Source organism: Lynx canadensis, chromosome B1, assembly GCF_007474595.2.
Source record: "Lynx canadensis isolate LIC74 chromosome B1, mLynCan4.pri.v2, whole genome shotgun sequence".
NCBI classification, from domain to species: domain Eukaryota; kingdom Metazoa; phylum Chordata; class Mammalia; order Carnivora; family Felidae; genus Lynx; species Lynx canadensis.
In genome coordinates this window covers 59,120,937-59,145,264 of record NC_044306.2, presented here as the reverse complement: position 1 = coordinate 59,145,264, position 24,328 = coordinate 59,120,937, and the positions used below count along the sequence as shown (strand labels likewise).

Sequence of the window (24,328 nt, the reverse complement as noted above, 5' to 3'; positions counted from 1 at the left end):
TACAAATTAAACCATCATGCTGTATGCATTAAACTTACAGTGATACAAGTCAATTATTTCTCAATAAAAATGGAAAAAAGGAATCATTTCAATAAATATGAACTGGTAACCACCTCCAAAAAGATAACATCTTATATCTGTTACAACGGCTATTATCAAAAAGAACTAAGTGTTGGTAAGGATGTGGAAGAAAAGGAATCCTTGTGCACTGTTGGTAAGGATGCAAACGGTGCAGCCACTATGAAAAACAGTATGGAGATTCCTCAAAAAATTAAAAACAGAAATATAATACAATCCAGTAATTCCACTACTGAGTATCCAAAGAAAACAAAAACACTAATTCAAAAAGATCTATACTTCCCTATGTTTATTGTAGCATTATTAATTAACAACAGCCAAGATTTGGAAGCAACCTAAGTGTCCTTTGACAGATGAATGTGTACACGCATGCACATACTGGAATATTACTTGGCCATAAAAAGGAGTGAAATCTTGCCACCTGCATAACACAGGTAGACATGGAGGGTATTTATGTTCAGTGAAATAAGTAAGACAGAGAAACACAAGTACCATATGATTTCACTTATATGTGCAATCTAAAAAAAAAAAAAAAAAGAACACAGAAGGAAACATAAACCAGGAACAGACCTATAAATACAGAGAATAAACTGGTAGTTACCAGAGGGAAGGGAGGTGAGAAGATGGGAAAAAGGGATGAGGGTTAGTGGGAGGTCCAGCACTATTTACAACTGACAAAAGGTAGCAACAATCCTGGAAACGACCCACCATCATCTGCTGAATGCCCACCAATTGCTGAACGGATAAAAATATATGGTATATTCCACATAATGGATTTTCAGCCATAAAAAGGAATGAAGAAGTGTATATCCTACAAAATAAACTTTGAAAACATTATGTATGGTTAAGTGAAAGAAGCCAAATACAAAAAGCCACGTACTATATGATTCCATATGAAATATCCAGAATAGGCAAATCCATGGACAGAAAGGAAATTAGCAGTTGACAAAGGCTGGGGGAAGGGAAAAACTGAAAGTGGCTGCTTAATGGGAGTCAGGGTTTCCTTTTGGGGAAATGAAAATGTTCTGGAACCACATAGTGGTAATGGCTACACAACACTGTGAATGTACTAAATACTACTGAATTATACACATTAAAATGGCTAAAATGGTAATTTTATGTTATATGAATTTCACCTCAACCAAAAAAAAAGTAATATTCCTTTTAGAATTCCCCTAACTGCTCAAATCCTAGTTGACTTAGTACTGTTATCAGTTTGGTATATATCTTACCATATTTTTCCATTTTAAATTTTAAATTTCCATTTTTCCATTTTAAATTTACATAAAAATAATATAGTGTTAATATACAGAAATGCTTTTTTACCCAATATCATTTTATTTCATTAATTATTTGATATTTGGGGCATATTTACATATTAATACATGAAGTAACATTTTACTATTTAAAGTGCTGTATACAATACATAATGCAGCATACAGAAACTATTTTTGGCGACTTCCTTATTATTTAGACTCTTTCAGATTATTTGTTGACTTTCCTACAATAAACATTCTTGCATATGCCTCTTTGTACCCATGTGTGAGTAATCTTAGAGTAAATACCAAAAAATAAAACATATATTTTATACAAAATGTACATTTTAAATTAACAAAACTGGGAAATGGATCTCCAAATTGGCTCTCCCAATTAATATTCATATTCATAATGTTTCAAAGCACCTAATTCCCAATCCCTCACCAATATTTGATGCTACTACTTCCCTTCTTCCTGGCTTCATATTATTTTATGAAGAAACTTTCACTGGATACACCTAAACTCTGGTCTGCCTTTTATTTACTTCTCTCCTTTGAGGGAGAACAAGTATCTGACATTCATGCACCCATAGTTCTTCACTGAGTAAAGTTAGTCAGAACTTAGGAGTGTGATGTCTTTTTTTCCTCAGTAGTATTGACTCTCTATAATCCATAAAGTACCATACAATTGTATTTACTAACCATATAATATGGTTTTCTCCTTTGATAACAACTATATTCATATTATTTTCCCATTTTTTTCTCTTGGACTTTTTTGTCTTTTTTCTTATTAACTTACATGAATTCTTTATGAATTCTGGATATTAATTATTAGGTTGCCTCCCATTTTTTGACATTTAGGTCTTTAATAAATTTGATATTGTTTTGTTGAATGGTGTTAGAAACAAAACTAACATTTTTTTTCCAATCATGTTATTTTAAGTGCTGCATATGCTGTGTAGTATACAGAAACACAGTATTTTTAACAATTTCCTTATTAATGACTATTTAGACTATTTTATATTATTTGCTATGATAAGCATTCTTGCATACATTCCTTTTTGCCCATCTTCAAATCCAGCCCATCTCCTGTTTTTATATATAAAGTTGTCTTGAAACAGCCACACTCATTTGTTTATGTATCATCTATGGCTGCTTTTGCAATACCTAGGCAGAGCTGAATAGCTGCATCACAGACCAAATCATCTATCTGAGGCTAAAATATTTACTAACTGGTTCTTCTTTTTTTTTTTTTAATTTTTTATTTATTTTTGAGACAGAGAGAGAGCATGAGCAGGGGAGGGGCAGACAGAGAGGGAGACACAGAATCTGAAGCAGGCTGCAGGCTCCAGGCTCTGAGCTGTTAGCACAGAGTCTGACGTGGGGCTCGAACTCACAAACTGAGATCATGACCTGAGTTGAAGTCGGACGCTTAACCGACTGAGCCACCCAGGCGCCCCCTAACAGGTTCTTATAGAAAAAGATCGACTGTCCCTGCTATAGATCATGGCAAAGGAAGAAACTTCTAATTACTTTTTATGAAGGAAGCATAACAAGAATAACAAAATCTAACAAAGATTTCTCATAACAAAAGGAACTGCAGATGATTCTTTGCAAATATTAATATAAAAATCATAAAATACATAAGTGCATTAAATAATGTCATGACCAAGAAGAGTTTACTTAAGGTATGCAGAATGGTTTATATTAATATATTAATATAATTATACAGTTAACCCTTAAACAACATGGGGGATGGGGTACTGATTCCCCCATGCAATCAAAAATGTGCATATAAAATTTGACTTCCCTCCTGGGGCGCCTGGGTGGCTCAGTCGGTTAAGCATCCGACTTCAGCTCAGGTCATGATCTCACAGCTCTTGAGTTCGAGCCCCGCATTGGGCTCTGTGCTGACAGCTCAGAGCCTGGAGCCTGCTTCTGATTCTGTGATATTCTCTCTCTCTCTCTCTCTCTCTCTCTCTCTCCCCCTCCCCTGCTTATGTTCTCTCTCAGTCTGTCAAAAAATAAACGTTAAAAAATTTTTTAAAAAAATTTGACTTCCCCAAAACTGAATTATTACTAATAGACTACTGTTGACCAGTGTTAATGATAACATAAACAGTTGATAAATACATATTTTACATGTATTATATGTCATATTTTTAAAATAATACCTAACTTTTAATTATTTTTTCAGTATTTCAAGCTACACAGTTCACCTACAACTTCTTTCAAATTAGCATGAGTCTTCAAAAATTTTCCAATATATTTATTGAAAAAAATGTATATGAAGACCATGTATAAAAAGATCAATGCAGTTCAAAACAGTGTTGTTCAAAGGCTAACTGTACTAATAAATAAAGGAAAACATTTATATGAATGGTTCTATAGAAGCTGAAAAGTCATTCAATAAAATTCATTCCTGACTTTTTAAAAATCAATAAAATAGGGGAGCCTGGGTGGCTCAGTCGGTTGAGCGTCCGATTCACAGTCCGTGAGTTCGAGCCCCACATCAGGCTCTGTGCTGACAGCTCAGAGCCTGGAGCCTGCTTCTGATTCTGTGTCTCCCTCTCTCTCTGCTCCTCCCCTGCTCATACTCTGTCTCTGTCTCAAAAATAAATAAAAACATTAAAAAAAATTTTTTTAAATCAATAAAATATTGATACCTATCTCAGTTAAAAAGTATAGTTATGCCTAATGAGGATTCACAACAGAATCATCTTCACTAAAGTCAAGAAAAACACACAGATACCCCCTATTTCCAATATTTAACATTGTATAAAAGATACAAAGACAATTACAGAAAAAAAATAGTGTTAAAAAAATTGGAAAGACAAAATCATCACTTTTTTCATATGATTATATATCTGAGAAAAGCAAAAGATTCAACTGAAAATCTATCATGAACAATAGTGGGGTACAAAATCAATGTAAAGAAATCTACAACTTTCTAGTTACAAGATCTCATAGAAGAATAGGGACCATTTATAACACCAAACAAAAGATAATTTATCTAGTAACAAGCTTACCAATAAAAGCGTAAAACCTACATGAAGGAAACTATAAAAATACTCAAAACTTCTATCATGTTCTTCATGGACAGGAAGAAAACAACAGTTGATTTTCCCTACATTAATTTATGAATTTAACACCCCACTAAAATACCAAGTGGTATTTTTTCCTAGGGGAAAGTGGGTGAAATTTAGTAAATTCTAAATTCAAATGAAATATGACACAAGCAAGAATAGCCAAGAAAACCAAAAAAGAAAAACAATGAAAGGGAATTAGCCTTAAATGATCTTAAAATATATTTTACATTTTAACTGAAATAGTGTGTACCAGCACATTGTATAAAGACCAATGGAGAAAAAATAAAGACAGATCAATGGAATAGAGGGAAAAAGCATAAGAACAGCTCAAATAATTAAGATAGTTTAGTACATATTAAAAGTGGCATTTTTAATCTGTGCAGGAAAGATGGACTTTTTAATAAATGGAATTGGACAACTGGGTAGCCATCTGGAAGAAAAACTAAATCCATACACCAGGATAAATTCCAAATAGATCAAAGATTTAAATGTAAAAAGTGCCCATGTAAAAGTACTAGAAAAAAAGATTGAAAAATTTCTTGAGAACCTTAGAAAGAACAAAGTATTTCTGAATGATTATTAAAATCTAGGTAAACATGACAACTAAAACAAACAAACAAACAACAAACTTCTGCATGGCAAAAAAATATATATATAAATGGTCAACAGGGGGAAAAGTGTTGCAACTCACATAATAACCACAGCAAATATTTCTGATATTTAATGAGTTCTTACTAATTTATAAAAGACCAACAACCAAATTTTTAAAATGGGTTAAAGATATATACAGAGAACTCACGGAAAAGGAAATACACATGAAATTTAAACATTTGAAAAAATGTGCTCACTTTACCAATAATAAGAGATAAACTATTATTTCTTAACCTATCAGATTGGCAAAAATAAAAAACTTTGATACTAAGTTTGGCAAGGCTAGGGGAAATGGGAAATGGCAGGTTTCATACATTCTTTCTGAGGATGTAAATTGGTACAAACCCTGGGAAGAACAATAAGTGAATTACAAATGCAATTTATAAAAACACAACTGACCCAGCAATTACACTTCTATGTATCTATCCTACATGATATATACACGCAAAATGACCTATGTAAAAGGTTATTCATTGCAACATCATTTGCAAGATCAATTAGTGTAGAATAACAATTAATGTGGAAAACTTATTGAGTTGTGGTATATCCATACAAGGGAATACCAAGTAGCCATAAAATAAGAAAAAAAGATGAAATTTTCTACGTATTAATATGAAAAAATTCCCAGGTTACTGACTAAAAGTAAAAAAGGTGAAAGTACTGTATCCATTATACTAGCAACTTTATTTAAAAGGGAGGGAGACTATACACTTTTGCTTTGTATAGATTAAAAATATCTGGAAGGAGGAGACAATGGGAATTTGCTGGATGAGGACAGAGTAGGAAAACAGACTTTTTTCTCTATAACTTTATATACTTGATTTCTGAACCACTTGAGTGTAATACTTTTCCAAAAAATTAAATTATTTATAAGGTATTATAATAATAGGATACAAGGCAGTATTAGGTTATTACAGTATTTTAGATAAAGGTATTACAAAAGGGACCCACATTTTGAAATGTAAGGAAAAAGAGGTAACATACTCAGTTTCCTTTGTATCTTTTATCTCACTAATCCATACATCAATAATCGTGCATGGCAAGCTACCATTTTTTTTTGCTCCATCTGGCTCTTGTAGAACTTCTGTTTCCAAGCCATCAGGTTCTGAAAAGCAAAAACATAACAATAAACATGTCTCAAAGCAAAATCCATATATATATTTGAATAAATTTTCTACAAATGATCACTACCTAATTTTAGGCTAACATACTAATTATAACAAAAAATTAAATATTTTATCTGTAGATCTTTAATCTTGTTAACTCCTGGTTGATATTTTCTTACAGTGAATACTAATGAGAAAAGTTACTGTCTTCATTTGTTGATTTCTCTTTTTCCTCTCCAATTCAGATTCTCAATGCTCTTGTTTAAGCCACCATCACCCTCTCTTTTTCCCTGGAATCCCGGTAATCTTTCATTCTCTATTTTTAAAGTTTCCAAATAGCTTGTCCTAAAAGATATTTTTTTTTTTTTTTTTTTTTTTGCTTACTTGTACGAGGTAAGCAGTTGGGGAAAAAATCTTTTATTTTTCAGTGAATAATTAATAATTAGTACCTTAGGTCATACCAATATGACTTATTCTACAAACTAGATTTGTGATTGTATTGCCCTCAAAGTCTAAGGCTCTTTGTAGACAATGTTTGCCAACTTGCAGTAAGCTATATAGCCTCTATTATACGCCTAATAGGGTTTTGGTTGTTGTTTTTGTTTTTAATAAAAGGCATAAGGTACCTACTAACTATACTTCTATTAAGTAAAACTATTTAAGTTACTGTGGTGAGTTAAAGATGGTTACACATCTAGCAAGGTCTAACATTCCTCTCATCTAGAAGGGGCCTCTACCTCCCCTCCCCTTGAATCTGGTCTGGCACTGTGATTGTCTTAACCAATTGAGTATAGTTGAAATGTTGCTATGCCAGTTTCAGCTCTAGTCTTCAAGAAAACTGGCAGCTTCTGCACTGGACTCTGCAAGCCACCATGAAAGAAGTTTATTATGGGAAGACCACATGGCAAGTTCCTGAGACTAAAATAAGGAGAGGGAACCACCTAAACAGGCCCAGGTGAGCTCTGCCAAGACACCATGCATGGGAATGACACCATCTTGCCCCTTCCTGCATAAGTCCAGCTGACAGGTGAATAGCATTGAGTGGTAATGATGCCACGTGGGAAAGAACTTTCCCAATTCCTAACCCACTAAAGCATGAGATAAAATTAGTTATTTTAAGCCATTAAGCCTGGGGAATAATTTGTTTTGCAGGAACAGATAACTGAAACAGAATTTCATATCTGACAATAGGGTGCTAACACAACAAAAGCTTAAAACATGTGCACTGGTTTTGGGACTTGGCAGCAGGCAGAAGTTAAAAGTGCTTCAAGAGGAGACTGTTGATGAGAGACTAGACAGTGAAAAAAATTTCTGGATGCTAGAGAAAAGGAGATTCTTGTTATACAGTGGCAGAAAATTTGGTACTTATAATAACAATGATGATAGAAAATATACCAAAGAGATTTAATGATCCAGCTATGGTGCTATCTAAGCAGAATATTAAAAATGTCAACTAGCTTCTTTAGTAGCCTCTGATAAAGCTCAAGAAGACAGAGATTAATTGAAGAAAGAACTATTTAGTTTATGGCAACAATTTAGAAGAGAAAGCCTAAGTTAATTCCTTCCAGGCAACAGGAGCTTACGGGAAAACATGGCCTCAAAACAAATACTGAATTCAGGGCAGTAAAATGTGGTCTCAGGGCAAAGATGAAGTCAAGTGTATAGACGTAAGACCTTCTGTTATGGCACAGAAAGATTTAAAGGCATGCTTCCCAGACTCTCTTTGTTAGACAAAAGGATTTTTAAGAATCTCAACAGCACTGTCTCACAGCTTCCTATGGGCAACTGAAAGAAGAGAGGGGCCAAAGAAAAAGGAAAGAAGAAAAGAAAGGAAGGAAGAAGAAAATAAGGAAAGAAGGAAGAAAAAAAAAAAGAAGAGTGGTCAAATATAGTGAATGTCGATATCATTCATACAAAACCCACAAAATTACTAATTTTCAACTTGCAGAAACACCATCAGCTTGGATTGCAAAGGAAAGAAAGATAGTTTAGAAAAGCCCTTGAGGGCACCAACTTTGGTGCAAAGAAAGCAAGCTAAATTGCTACGCCTGGCTGCCTTTCAGAATTTCTATGGACCAATGATTGATATGTGTCCCCCATTTTCCTCATTTGTGAAAAATAGTCTCTATTTTTCTTTCAATACTGAATGTTAGATATATAAAAGGCAAGTAACTTCTCTTTTTTGCTTATAGGTCTTCAGATTAAGAGTAACTATACTCAAAGACTTATACCCAAGAAAACTCATCTCTATATAGGCCTGACTTGGATAACATCTTTAGGCTTTGAGCTCCCAACCTTTTTTTACAGTTTATTTCTTTATTTTGAGAAAAAGTGAGAGAGCAAGGGGTGGGAGGAAAGAGAGAGAGAGAGAGAGAGAGAGAAACAGGCTCTGCAGCATGGAGAATGACATCAGGCTCGATCTCACAAACTATGAGATCATGACCTGAGCCAAAATCCAGAGTTGGATGCTTAGTTGATTGAGCCACCCAGATGCCCCCTAGGCTTTAAGCCCTTTAAATAATAAGATGAGGCTTTAAGAAGGGGTGAGTGCATTGTGCATGTGAGGAAAATGTAAACAATTTTTGGCTAGTGGCAGACTATGGGATATTAACAGCTGCAAATTATTTAACACTCTTAATTTGGAGAGTGCTTCATCTCCGTGTGGCTTTAGGCTGGCCTTGTGACTGCTCTGACCAATGAAGTGGCAGAAGTGATACTGTGCCAGTTGAGATTAGCTTTTAAAAGTTCAAATAGCTTTTGCCTAGGATCCGTGAGCCCTGGCCCACCATATAAAAAGTCAGACTACCTTGCTGGAAAGAGCATATGGAAAAGGTATGGAGAATACATGAAGAGCGGAGGGGAGGCAGTCTTAACACAGCCTTCCAGCCATATTTGCAAAGACAACAGTGAAGCCATCTTGAACCCATCAGACCATGTTGCTGACTAAATACCACTAAGTGATACCAGAGATAAAAGTACATGAATTACAAAAATTAGGTTAGTCAAGCCTTGACTCAACTCCTGATACACAAAATAATGAGATATAATAAAATCATTGTTGTTTTAACACTAAGTTTTGGGGTGATTTATTATGCAGCATTTAAAAATCCAGACCAGTTATTAAACATAGAAAAACATGAACCTAATTTGGGATGAATCACCCAAACATATACACATGTTTTCATGATTTGTTTATAAAGACCTGTTTATATAGAAGAAATTAAGGTATTATTAAATTGAATACAGATCATTTTGACCTATTAAAATACCATCCACATTTCCTTCTGGTTTCAGTGACGTCTGTGGAGATGCCCCATTAAACTCTGGACTGTTTGTTTCAACAGAAGAATCAACAGTAGCTGATGGATTCATTTCAAGTGAAATATATTTTACTTTTTCTTCTCCAGTAATTAAAGGTTTGTACTTCTCCCTTTCAGGAGAAATCTCTGAAACAACAACAACAAAAAAGAAAAATCATGCTACATTCTCAAAATAACTTGAATTTTACCTGTAACAGCATTTACAGCAAAATTCAAAAATCTCATTCTTACAACAAATAATTACTGAGTAAACGGTTATGTATAAAAATTGATAAATGATTAGGCATGTGATAGCTAAATTTCATTTTAATTATACCTAATAATGTTTAGGGTGAGTAACATACAGTTTACTTTCTTTCTCCTTTTGGTGAAACTAATATTTATGGACCAAAATGTTGTATTTTAAATCATTAACGAATTGCTTTTATTTGTTTCTGGTAATTGCTAACTACTTCCAATTGCTCAGAAATTCCCCATACTTTTTTTTAAAACTTTTTTTAATGTTTTTATGTATTTTTGAGAAAGAAACAGTGCATAAGAGGGGGAGGAGCACAGAGAGAGGGAGATACAGAATCTGAAGCAGGCTAAAGGCTCTGAGCTGTCAGCACAGAGCCGAATGTGGGGCTCGGACTTGTAAACCGCAAGATCATGACCTGAGCTGAAGTCGAATACTTAACTGACTGAGCCACACAGGCGCCCCCCCCCCCCATACTTTTAATTGATGCCAGGAGAGAATGGATTTACCTCAGAACAACTTATTGCAATTATCTATAAGACAAACAGGTCACTCTCATTCATTCCTTGAAGACGTTACTTTCTAGCTCATAGTCAGGAGATCTCCCCAACACTAATTCTTTCTTAACTAATTTAGTTGATTGCTGGAGTTCCATCAATAATCCTTCCAATCTGGGCCTCTCAATTCCTCTCTAATGAGGAATTTTCAGTGTTAAATATTCTACCTTCTAACATCCTATTTTTCCATTTATCTCCTCAAAATTTTCAGTGTTAAATATTCCACCCTCTAACATCCTATTTTTCCATTTCTCTCCCTCTACTACCCCAACTTTAAAAATGTTACCCAACCGTACCTACAATGCCCTGATACTATAGAAACATATACAAATGTTTATATACATATATATATATTATATATATATAATATATATATATATATATTAGCATTTTAAGTTCTTTTCTTTTTTTTTTTTTAATATGCAATTTATTGTCAAACTGGTTTCCATACAACACCCAGGGCTCATCCCAACGGATGCCCTCCTCAATACCTATCACTCACCCTCCTCTCCCTCCCACCACACCCCCTCTCCCCATCAACCCTCAGTTTGTTCTCAGGTTTTAAGAGTCTCTTATGGTAAAACCCACTTTCTGACATGTATCTTCAACTCATTTTACCCACATGGAGAAATCCCAACCCCTTATATATTCAATTCTCTGTGTATTATGTTTGCACATACATGGCTGAAATAAGTGGGGGAAAAAAGAGTCTGGCTTACTGTTCTCAATTTCAAATCATTATCACTAAAGTTAAGTGGACACTTTGTGTTGCTGGTAGTCCTACCATAACACCAGAATACCAGGAACTGTGCCTATTTCGGTTAACTTCCTTAGGAAAACAAGTTGTGTATGAGTGTATTTTAGTTATTTTACCTTGTATTTCTTCCTAGTCAATCAAGAACAAAACTATAGTGTTGCTTATGTTTTGAATATCTTCCCTATACCAATGCCTCATCAACAAATTGTGATAGAGGTCACATCTGTGTTTTTGCTCATTCAGCTACTGTTCTGTTATAAAATCATGTCTACTAAAATCAGGAACAAGGATGCCAGTTAGCACCATTATTAAAGATTGCTTTAGAATGCCTAATGAATGTAGTAAGAAGGAAAAGAAATAGAATATTGGATAAAAAACACTAGTTCTTATCAATGATGATATTACCCACACATTTGGAAGATCTAAAATGTCAAAGGAAATAACTTAATGTATTTAAAAAAATAATTCAGTGAGGTGTCTGCATATAAAATTTTACATTGATAGACACAGAGAAAGAAAGAATCGCTTTATTTAAAATAGGGGCTCCTGGGTGGCTCAGTCGATTAAGCATCTGACTTCGGCTCAGGTCAAAATCTCATAGTTCATGGGTTTGAGTCCCCCTACCTCGGGCTCTGTGCTGACAGCTCAGAGCCTGGAGTCTGCTTTGGATTCTGTATCTCCCTCACTATTGGCCCCTCCCCAGTTCACACTCTGTCTCTGTCTCTCTCTCTCTCTCTCAAAAATAAACAAACATTTAAAAAATTTAAAAAGATAAACTAGAAATAAAAACTTAGAAAGGGAAATAGGAAAAATGTCATCCATAATAAAGACAAAAATACACACATTGCACAAGAATCAATTTACTGAAAAAGCTGTAAGAACTTAAATGAAGAAAACAAAATGTTACTGACAAACACAAAACAAGATGGCACAAAGATTAAGACATACTTAAATTCTTGAATAGCATAAAAATAACATTCCAAAAATCAATATATAGATTTAATATGATTCTTTTTTTTATTTTTTTATTTTTTTTATTTTTTCAATATATAAAATTTATTGTCAAATTGGTTTCCATACAACACCCAGTGCTCATCCCAAAAGGTGCCCTCTTCAATACCCATCACCCACCCTCCCCTCCCTCCCACCCCCCATCAACCCTCAGTTTGTTCTCAGTTTTTAACAGTCTCTTATGCTTTGGCTCTCTCCCACTCTAACCTCTTTTTTTTTTTTTTTTTAATGTTTATTTATTTATTTTGAAAGGGAGCACAAGCAGGGGAGGGGCAGAGAGAGAGAGAGAGAGAGAGAGAGAGGGAGAGAGAATCCTAAGCAGGCTCCGTGCTGTCAGCACAGAGCCTGACATGGTGCTTGAACTCACGAACCATGAAGTCATGACCAGAGCCAAAACCAACAGTCAGAGACTCAACTGACTGAGCCACCGAGGTGCCCCAAATTTAATTCTAATTAAAATACCCAATAAAATAAAATTCGTTTGAATAGTAACTATCAAAAAAATAATCCAGAAAAATGTTAGATTTCCAATTAGATTAAATGTCATGCATGTGTGTGAGTGCCAATGCATACTCACATGCATGCGTTGTCTATCTAAAGGATTTAAAAATTTGGAAACCTTTTGACCCATTAAAGAAAATTCAGATGATATAAAGAAAAAGACATATTTGCATGAAAATTAAAAAAAAATCCTTATGGCCAAAAAAAGCATAAGTTAATTAGCAGCATGTGGGAAAAACCTCTGTTGATATACTAGATATAGATTATCTATCCCAGATAAAAATTCACACACAAAAAAACATGGGCAATGCCATATAAAAAGGGCAAAGAATATAAATACAATTTATAAAGAAGCAAATCAAAATGGCCAGAAGAATATGACAAGGGAATTAACTACAATCAGAAAATTACAATGAAATCCATTTATAAGACTGGTAACAATAAAAAAAGTGATTAATACTGACAAAACCTGTTTGACAATCAACGGTGTTTTCCACGTTAATATAATAAAGAAGAAAAATCAATCATCTCAATTGATTCAGAAAAAGAGTTTAAGTTTAATGCTCTTCATAAAACAAGCCTAGAAGAGAATTCCTTAATCTTATAATGGATTTTTTTAATTTTTTTAATGTTTATTCATTTTTTGAGAGACAGAGAATGAGTGGGGGAAGAGCAGAGAGAGAGGGAGACACAGAGTCTGAAGCAGGCTCCAGGCTCTGAGCTGTCAGCACAGAGCCTGACGTGGGGCTCGAACTCACGAACCACAAGATCATGACCTCGCCAAAGTCAGACGCTCAACCAACTGAGTTACCCAGGTACCCCAATACAATGGATATTTAAATAAAAGACTTGAGCTAATATGATATATTTACCTCCTTGAGTCAAGAACATGGCACTTCTCTATTCAGCATTCTATTGAAAGTCTTAGCATAAGAAGTGTAAGAATTGTAAAATATAAAATAACTGTTTTTTAAAATGTTTATTTACTTTTCAGAGAGAGAGACATGAGCAGGGGAGGGGCAGAGAGAGAGGGAGACACAGAATCTGAAGCAGACTCCCGGCTCCAAGCTGTCAGCACAGAGCCTAATGTGGGGCTCAAACTCAAGAGGTCATACAAGATCATGACCTGAGACCAAGTTGGGACACGTGACCGACTGATCCACCTAGGTGCCCCAAATAAAACATAATATTACGGGTTTACAAAAATAATAACAAGAGAATCTACCAATACATTATTAGAATTAATGAAGGAACTTAAGCAAAGTTGCTGAATATAAAGTCATATACAAAAGTAAATTATATTTCCGCTTTTACACATGAGCCACAGTTATAAAGTAAAATTTCAAAACAGATGAATAAAACAATGGCATCAAAAATTATATAATTTTTGGAATTATCTAACAAGATATATAAAATACCTCTTTGGAGAAAACTATAACCTACTGTTGAGAGAAATAAAAGATTTAGATATATAGGAGGATATAAATAGTCATGGACTGGAAAAGTGAATATAGTAAAGATATCAATTTCCTCCAATGTGTATATTCAATATAATCCTAAAGAAACCAACATGATAAGCCTATGCATATGTTCAAGAAAACAGAGGAAGAAATGGGCCAAATGGCTAAATCTATGGGTATTTTCAACAGAGAACTGAAATCTATAAAAGAATATTAAATGGAAATTCTAACATTGAGAAATGCAATATATGGGGCACTGGGTGGCTCAGTCGGTTGAACATCTGACTTCAGCTCAGGTCATGCATGATTTTGTGGTTCGTGGCTTCAAGTCCCACACCGGCTCTGTGCTTACAGCTCAGAGCCCGGAGACTGCTTTGGATTCTGTGTCTCTCTCTCTGCCCCTCCCCTGCTCAGGATTGGTCTCTCTCTCAATCTCTCAAAAATAAATAAACATTAAAAATTTTAAAAAGAAAGAAAAATGCAATATCTGATATTACAAACTCACTGGATTTACTGAGAAGACAGCAGAAGATTAGAGAACACAGAAGACAGATTTAGTGAAATGACAGATCAGTAGAAATACTGGCATAGCTTGTTTTACTGCACTTTGCAGATAACTGTATTTTCTTATAAACGGAAGATTTATGGCAACCCTGCATGAGCAAGTCTGTCAGCGCCACTTTTCCAATAGCAAGTGCTCACTTTGTGTCTTTGCTGCATTTTGGTAATGGCAATATTTCAAACTTTTTCATTATTATTATATTTGTTACAGTGATCTGTGATCAGTGATACCTCACTGAAAGCTCAGATGATAGCATTTTTTAGCAATAAAACACTATTAAATTAAGGTATGTACATTGCTTTTCTAGAATATGCTATTATGCACTTAATGGACCATAGAATAGTGTAAACATGACTTCTACATGCATCAGGAAACCAAAAAACTCATCAGACTCGCTTTATTGTGTTATTTGCTTTTACTGTGGTTGTCTTGAATTGAACCCACAATATCTCAGAGGTATACCTGTATTCATACTAAAGCAAAAAGGAAGAAAATGTGTAAAACCAGAACAGAGCAATAACAAACATGATGAATTCAAAAGGTCTAATATTTGTGTAACTAAAGTCCAAAAAGGAAAAGAAAAAGAATTGGGAAGAAGCAATATAGAAAGATCTAATGCATACAGTCTCCCCCAAATTGAAATAACCCAAAGCATGTTAAAAACAAAGGACACTACATCTACACATATCATGGTAAAACTGTTGAAAATCAAAGACATAATATTTAAAAAGCTTGAAGAAAAACATAGGAACAAAATAAGGAACAAAAGTAAGACACACAAATGACATATATTTATGGATGCCAAAAGAAAATATATTAACATCTTTAAAATGCAAAGAACAAAATAAAGCAAAAGCAATCCCCTTGCCCACCCTCCCCCTCCCCACAAAAAAAACAAAACCAACTAACGAAACAAAAAAACCTTACCTACTTAGCATTTAGTACACACTGAAAATGATCCTTAAAGATAGAGGTGAAATAAAGATCTTTTCAGATAAACAAAAGCTGAGAGAATTTATACAGGGCATATCTGCACTACAGGAAATACTAAAGGCAGTTCAAAGGAAAAAGATATCAAATGGAAGTGTGTAACTTCAGGAAGGAATAAAGAACCCTGTAAAGAATAAAACATGGGTAAATGTAAATGAATATTGATTTCTTAGCATAATAATATTGCTTTATGAGCTATATAAGATTATTAAAGTATATGGTGACAATAAGCAAAAGGGTTAGAAGGGATAAATAGAGTGATATTGTTAAAAGGCTCATACATGGTTTGAGAAACAATATAAATGCTAAATTAAGGTACATGTGAATTAGCATTACGGTAGAATTAAGGATAGAATTTGTCATCTAGGATTACAACAAAAGAGTAAATGAAAAATATATAATTAAAAACAGAAGAGAAAAATGAAATGTTTGGTTAGTCCAAAAAGGGGAATAAAAAATGAAATACAAGAATAAAGAAACAAAGTACAAATGAGACATATAAAAAACATTGTGAGATTGTTACACAGACTAAAAAGCAAACCATATCAGTAATTACATTATGCATGAATAAGTTAAACAATCAAGATTAAAAGACAAAGATGGGCAGCCTGGATTTGAGATACAAGACACAGAAAAACATAAGGAATCAGAGAAATTAGAAGAAGATACAGAAAAAACATAATGAGCAAACATTAACCAAAAAAATGCTGTAGCTATATAACGTGAGGTAGACTTTAAAAGAAGTAATGTTACTAGAGATAAAAAGAGAAGTCATAATAATAAAAATGGTCAATACAACAGAAGATGTATAAAAGAGTCAATGCAATCACCTAAACAATATAATGCAACAATCTAAACAATCACTGCAACAATTTAAATTGATATGCACTAAATAACAAGTAGCAAAAATGTATAGAATTAAAAGGAGAAAACAACAAATCCACAAATACACTTGGAGATTTTCACATTCTTCTCTAAGTAGCTGATACAACAACCAGATGAAAATAATCAGTAAAAATATAGAAGACTTTCATATAACAAATAAACAAGTTGACAAAGAACATACATACATACAACTATACTGAATAACTTTTCAAGTATATATGAAACATCAAAACAGATTGTCATTGGGTGATAAAGCAAGTCTCAAAAACTTCAAGATGAAAATTATGCACAGTATGATGTTCTGTAATCACAATGCAATGAAACTAGAAAGCAATAACAAAAAGATAACTAGAAAGACTCCAAAATGTCAGCAAATTAAATGCAAAATATTTGCAAATAATCTAAATATTCAAAAGAAATTACGACATAAATTAAATCCATAATTGAAATCTTTTCACAGAGATAACTCCACAGTCTTATGGCTTCATAGTTGAATTCTTCCAAATACTCAAGGAAAAAGTAATAATTTTTTACAAAGTTTTCCAGAAAACAGGGAAAAAGGGAATATTCCCCAACTTGTTTTGTAAGGTCAGAAAAAACCTTGATACCCAAACATTACAAGCACCTTACCAAAAAGGGAAAATCATAAGTGAGAATCTCTTATGAATTATTTTCCCTGGCAGTGGTTGTAGGAAGGAACAGTCAAATGGGAGAAAAAGTTTTACAGCAACATCATACATGGATCAAGTATTTAAAGACAAATGCAGAAATCTGGGAAGAGAGCAAAGAATGCTGTTTTGTTTTATTTCCCCGAATTCCTGCACAAAACAGAAAAAATCAGGATAGCAAAACCATATATCCATGAATAACATCTAAACCAAATCTAGGCGACAAGGTATCCTCACAAACCCCCAAGTACATATGAATGGGGACAAATCACTGACAGCCTCCAGACTCAGTAAAAGCATCTGTTCAAAAGAGGAAAACAGTAGGCACTTAACAGGCCCCAAGTCAGAAGAACCCCCAAAAGAGACAGCAGGTATTTACAAGCAAGCATGATGGGTCATTTTAAGAAAAGCAGCTGAAATGGGAATAATTTTTACAGATTTTAATTTGCAAGTAAATGGAAAGGGTCAATGGGGAGGTCAGAAAGGGTGGGAGAAGTCTGGGTCCTAAGAATTCTGAAAACTAACCAACTAAAGCTCCCTCCTAGAACAAAGCCTCAGACTCTGAAGAAATTGCTGGAAGGAGAATCCAAATTGATCTGTGCAGGTATAAGAGAAACAAAGGAAAGAGAAAAGTGGGGGGAAAGGAACAAAGACAGAAGAGCTCAGAAACTACAAGGCAATAATTTTTATTTTAATTTTTAAAATTTATTTATTTATTCTGAGAGAGAGAGAGCATGCAGAAGGGGCAAAGAAAGGGAGAAAGGGAGAGAGAGAGAGAGAGAGGGGGAGAGAGAGAGAGAGAGAGAGAGAGAGAGAGAGAGAGAGAATCCCAAGCAGGCTCCAAACTGTAAGCACAGAGTCCAATGTGGGGCTCAAACTCATAAAATGTGAGATCATGACTTGAGCTGAAACCAAGAGTCAGAACACTTACCCAACTGAGCCACCCAGGAACCCCTAGGCTTTAATTTTTAAACACTACATGAAAATAACCGAAAAGGAAGCCCTAATAGGCTATGAAGTTAGAAAAGCTATTTTGATTTCATGTGCCTAAAAGTTTAATAAATCTAATTTCACATAAAAATAAGTAACAGAGGATCATTGTTGAATTCTGTACAAGTTATCAGAAAAAAAAAAAGAGTATGAAGTAGAATAATGTCCTCAAAGACTGGTGTTTCCCAACTTTGGCATTACTGGATCAGATAATTATTTGTTTTGGAAAGCACCTGTTATAGTATGCACTGTAGAAGATTTACCAGCTTCCTTGGCCTCTACCCACTAGATATATAGTGCCCTTCCCAGTTAACAACCAAAAATGTCTCCCAACAATGCCAAATGTCTTCTGTGTGCAGAATCACCCTCATTTGAGAACCACTGCTATAGAAAATTAAAACCTACCAAAAAACTAAAATTATAACATAGTAAAAAATTTGTTAGTAAAATTAAGAACATCATGGAAGACATTAGAGAATATAAATTATAATGAGAAAGTAATCAGAAATGAGGCAGTTGATAGAGTTAGAGAAAAACTAGGGGAAAAAAAGAAAAAATCTTAAAAATAAATATCTTAGAATAAACACAAAATCATATAAACAAAACACATAATGTTGTAAGAGATATAAAAGGAGAACAGGAGAGAAAAATTTCAATTGAAAAAAGTGATAGAAAGGATTTAAGAGAAAGTGGCAGATATTAGAGAAAGATGAAAAATATCAAAAATACAAACAGAAGTTCCTGAAATAGACTTAAGGAAGAGAAAACTAGAAAAACTATAATTCAATAACACTTTCCTAAAATTGGGGTGGGGGAAGGATTGGAAACCACATATTATAAAGATACACTACAATGAAAAAAACTATAAAATTCTCATAAAAAAAATCAAAGAAAAATTAAGTAAAGGGATATTCCATGTTCATGAATAGGAAGACTGAATATTGTCACAACGTCAGTCCTTCCCATTTTGATCTATGGATTCAATGCAATCCCAGTCAAAATCCTAGAAAGTTATTTTGCGGATATCAACACTGATATCTAAAAGTTGATTCAACATGATTCTAAAAGTTTATGTAGAGAGGCAAAAGATCCAGAGAAGCCAACATGATATTGAAGGAGAACATAGTTCAAGGAATGATACTACCCAGCTCCAAGACTCAGTATAAAGTTACAGTAATCAAGACAGTATGGTAATGCATAGATAAATGAAATACAACATAGCTCAGAAAGAGATCCATATAAATACAGTCATCTGATCTTCAATGAAAAAGCAAAGGCAATTCAATGGAGAAGGGATACACTCTATAATAAAGGGCACGGGAACATCTGGAGATCCCATTTCCCCTCTCCCCCAAAAAGTATCTAGATACAGACCTTACACTATTCACAAAAATGAACTCAAAACTGATCACAGTCCTAAATGTAAAATGCAAAATTATAAAACCCTTAGAAGATAACAGAGAAGAAAATCCAGATGACTTCAAGTTTGGCAATGACATTTTAGATACACTACCAAAGGCACGATCCATGAAAAAGAGAATTAATAAGGTGGACTTCACTAAAATTTATTTTTCTTCTAAATGTTTATTTATTTATTTAGAGAGAAAAAGCATGTGCAAGTGTGTCAGGGGGGTGGCAAAGGGCGGGGGGAAGAATCCCAAGCAGGCTCAGCACTGTCAGCACAGAGCCCAATGCAAGGCTCAATCCCATGAATGGTAAGATCATTACTTGAGCTGAAATCATGAGTTGGATGTTCAACTGACTGAGCCACTCAGGCGACTCTGGACTTCACTAAAATTTAAAACTTTTTAAAACTCTACAAAAGACACTGTCAAGAAAATGAGAAGACAAGCCACAGAGTGGATGAAAATATTCGCACAAGACATAAAGACTTAAAACCCTGTTAACCAAAACATACAAGGAACTCTTAAAACTCAACAATTAAAAAAAAAACAACACTAAACAGCCCAACTTAAAAATGGACTAAAGATCTGAACGGACACCTCAGCAAAGACATACATGGATGGCAAACAGGCATCTGAAAAAATGTGCCACATCACATGCCATTTGGGAATTGCAAATCAAAACAATGTGATACCACTACACGTCTACTACAATGGCTACAATCCAAATCACCGACCACACTAAATGCTGCTGAGGAGGTGGAGCAATAAGAGCTCTCATTCGTGTCTCATGGGGGTGCAAGATGGTACAGCCACTTTGGAAGACAGCTTGGCAGAGTGCTGTAAAACTAAACAAACTGTTAACACATGAACCAGCATTCACATTGCTTGGTATTTACTCAAGAAGTAAAATCTTTTGTCTTAATAGAAACCTGCACATAGATATTTATAGCAGTTTTATTCATAACTGCCAAAACTTGCAATCAATCAAAATGTCTTTCAATAGGTGAATAACCTACTGAATAACCTATATAAACAAACTGTGGCATATCCCTACAATGCAATATTATTTAGCACTAAAAAGAAATAAGGTATCATACCAGGAAAAAACAGGGAGAAAATTTCAATGCCTATTACTAAAGAAGCCAGTATGAAAAGGCTACATATGGTATGATTCCAGCCATGACATTCTAGAAAAGGCAAAACTAATGAGACACTATAAAGACCAGTGGTTGCTAGGAGTTTGAGAGGAGGGGGGAATAAATAGGTAGAACACAGGGATTTTTTAGAGCAATAAAATATTTTGTATGATATTATAGTGTATGTGTATCACTTTATATTTGTCAAAATCCATGAATGGTATAAAACCAAGAGTGGACTTTATACTACGGATTTGGGGTGATCATAAGGTGTCAATGCTGGTTTGTCAATTTTAACAAATGCACCACTCTGGAGAGAGGATGTTGTTGGTTGGAAAGGCCATGCATAGGTCAAAGAAGGGGATATACTGAAACTGTACTTTCTATTCAATATTGCCATGAACCCCAAATTACTCTAAAACAAAAGTAACTATTAAAAAAACACAGAACCTGGGGCGCCTGGGTGGCGCAGTCGGTTAAGCGTCCGACTTCAGCCAGGTCACGATCTCGCGGTCCGTGAGTTCGAGCCCCGCGTCAGGCTCTGGGCTGATGGCTCAGAGCCTGGAGCCTGTTTCTGATTCTGTGTCTCCCTCTCTCTCTGCCCCTCCCCCATTCATGCTCTGTCTCTCTCTGTCCCAAAAATAAAATAAACGTTGAAAAAAAAAATTTTAAAAAAAAAAAAAAAAAAAAAAAAAAAAAAAAAAAAAACACAGAACCTACTGGAAAATAATGATAACACCAAATGTATTTTTTAAAAACTACTGGACTTTAAGGAAAAAGAAAGATATCCTTTGAGTATCCAAGCAAAATGACCAAATCATTTATAAGAGAAAATAAGATTGTCATCAGATTCTTGATAGCTTTGCTTTATGGCAGAAAACAATGGAGTTTCATATAGTAAAGAAATTCAAGGAATGGAAATATAAACCAAAGATTTACATTCAGCCAAACTGACTTTCAAGAATAAAATCTTAAACTGCTATGAACATACAAAATCTCTCATATTGTTCACATGCCTTCTATTACAAAAAGGGCTTAAGACAATCATATTGATGAGACACTTACATAAAGATTGGGAGCCTAGAGAACACTGCAGGTCCTTTATGTTTGTCATTAAATCCACAAAACAATCCTTAATAACAGTGTTTCCATTCTACACATAGAGAAATTGAATGTCAAAGTCAGAGCAACTTGCCCATGGCTGCGGGGCAAGTGATTGGAACCAGAATTGGAACCAAAGCCCATTATCCTTCCACAGCATGAAGGTGCTCCCACACACATATTAAATAAACTTTTTTTGTCCTTGCATATACTGGGATTGTGTATTGCATGGAACTTCATTCTTCCCCCCCTTATTTACCGAATGAGCTCTTTTTTTATTTTTTGGCCTAGCTCAAGATCACTTCCTCTCTCTGTGGCTTTCTCTAACCCAAAAGGGCCTTACCATACTTAATGAAACTATACGATATTGACAACATAAAGCCTCCTAATCTGTGGCTCCATACCATTACACATACACTTCCAACAAAGATTTTGCCACATGGGATTTCCTAATGGTAAGAAACTGTGACTTCTTTGTGTTAAAATCCTAGCACAGAGCATTAGGGAAAAATTAAAAAGAGGGCAGAGGACAACTCTGAGAAGTCTTTTTTTTAACTATCCAAGATACGGTTAGTTACTTAAACATGTCTGCACTACCTCTTTACTTTGTGCCTACTTTTATCCTTGCCCTTTTCATGCAATATTATCATGTATTTTTTTTCATTTGTGTCTGTCCTCTGAGAGTAAGGATGATCTTTTTACTCTTTGTAGCTTTCCTGCCTAACACATAGTAGTAGGAACAGCTAATTAGTGTTCCATAAATAGTTGGTAAATTGAAGTTAAAAAAAAGGAAGACAAATCATAAATGACTTTTCAGTTCCAGTTCTCCGAAGATGGATTATTTGAATATGGAGAAGACCTGCTTCCACATTACCTAAGTATTATTGTACACCAAATTGCACACATTTAAGCAATAATGATCTTACATAAAAAGAATCTGAATCTGATGTTTTTAAAGTAATGGTTCTAATATAAACACATAAAGGATTTTTAGCTTACAAAATAATATAAAATTTTTATCGTTATTTTTGAAAAGATTTTGGCCTGGAGACTTTTTTTTTCCCTTAATAAAGCCTGAGGTATTCTGACAACAGGATCAGACTAACATGTAAGAATACTAAATTACTAGGGGCACCTGGGTGGCTCAGTCGGTTGAGCGTCCGACTTCGGCCAGGTCACGATCTCGCGGTCCGGGAGTTCGAGCCCCGCGTCGGGCTCTGGGCTGATGGCTCGGAGCCTGGAGCCTGTTTCCGATCCTGTGTCTCCCTCTCTCTCTGCCCCTCCCCCGTTCATGCTCTGTCTCTCTCTGTCCCAAAAATAAATAAACGTTGAAAAAAAAAATTAAAAAAAAAAAAAAAGAATACTAAATTACTAGCATTTTGTTTTTGATTAGTGTCTGGCATACAATTATACAATTTTCAGATACAAGAATGGGAACAAATTAATTACAAATACATGCAGTTTGTATACCCTTTTTTCAAACAAGTAATTGCATATACTTCTCTCTTGAAATTGCTCTTTCTTTTAATATTAAAGAAAATGCTAGAATGATTAATGGCTAGGTGATTCACCCTTAAAAAGAAAATAATCTACTTTTTACACTTTAATAACGTGTATAGGTTCATCTCACTGGCAAAATAGCATCTGGCTAATTTCTTTATACACACTTCGAATAACTTTACCACCTATGTTTTGTTTTGTTTTTTGTCAGTTTCAAATATGAGCATCACTATAATTCAAATAATTCTCTAAATTCAATATTCTCCATACTCAATCCATCTTCAGAGAACTGGAACTGAAAAGTCATTTATGATTTGTCTTACTTTTTTTTTAACTTCAATTTACCAACTATTTATGGAACACTAATTAGCTGTTCCTACTACTATGTGTTAGGCAGGAAAGCTACAAAGAGTAAAAAGATCATCCTTGCTCTCAGAGGACAGACACAAATGAAAAAAAGTAAATGATGATATTGCATGAAAAAGGCAAGGATAAAAGTATGCACAAAGTTGTCAGAGACAAACTTAAGGAGAGACAGGGAAAAAAGAGATAGATTGAGAGAGAACACAATAGTGACATACATTCATGTCTAGACACAGATTCTGAAAAAAGAAAAACCATATTCAGCCTCTCATTTGAATAAGCTTTTAAATGTGAAAACACCTGTTTTATACATGGACACTCTTCATATGCATAGCTGTAATACCAAGATGCACAATACTCATGGAACATAAGTGTTTTCCTCTTGCCTCACAATTCACCCTCCCCAGTCCTAAAATAATGTTGTCATAACTACTACAGATATCTTTATTCAACCTAATTCCAGAATCCACATGCATTGTTCCTATCTCTCTCTTCATGTAAAACAACATTTTGACTGTTCTACTTTTCTGGCTCACCCTATGAACATTTCCTTTTCCTTTTCTTTTAAGATCCCATCCAGGTTATGTCAGGTCAAAATTCAAGACTATAATGTTGAGACAACTCTTCAGAAAATACGACTAATGTCCATCTAACTAGAACAAAAAGATAACCTATTATAAACAATTCACTTAAAATAGATATATCT

General features: G+C 34.4%; 1 protein-coding gene across 8 annotated transcripts in view; it reads right to left on the bottom strand.

Annotated features, from left to right (window-relative positions):
- NEK1 (NIMA related kinase 1) overlaps positions 1-24,328 on the bottom strand; it is a 225,673-nt gene that overhangs the window by 41,917 nt on the left and 159,428 nt on the right. For 4 of the 8 annotated variants that reach the window (XM_030312764.1, XM_030312768.1, XM_030312766.1 and 1 more), the window contains 2 exons: positions 9,438-9,626; positions 6,059-6,179 (listed from right to left, as the gene is read on the bottom strand). In XM_030312764.1, coding sequence (XP_030168624.1) covers positions 6,059-6,179; positions 9,438-9,626 — 310 coding nt within the window. The remainder of the gene's footprint in view (positions 1-6,058; positions 6,180-9,437; positions 9,627-24,328) is intronic. The other 4 variants (XM_030312772.1, XM_030312765.1, XM_030312767.1 and 1 more) reach the window with 2 other exon arrangements.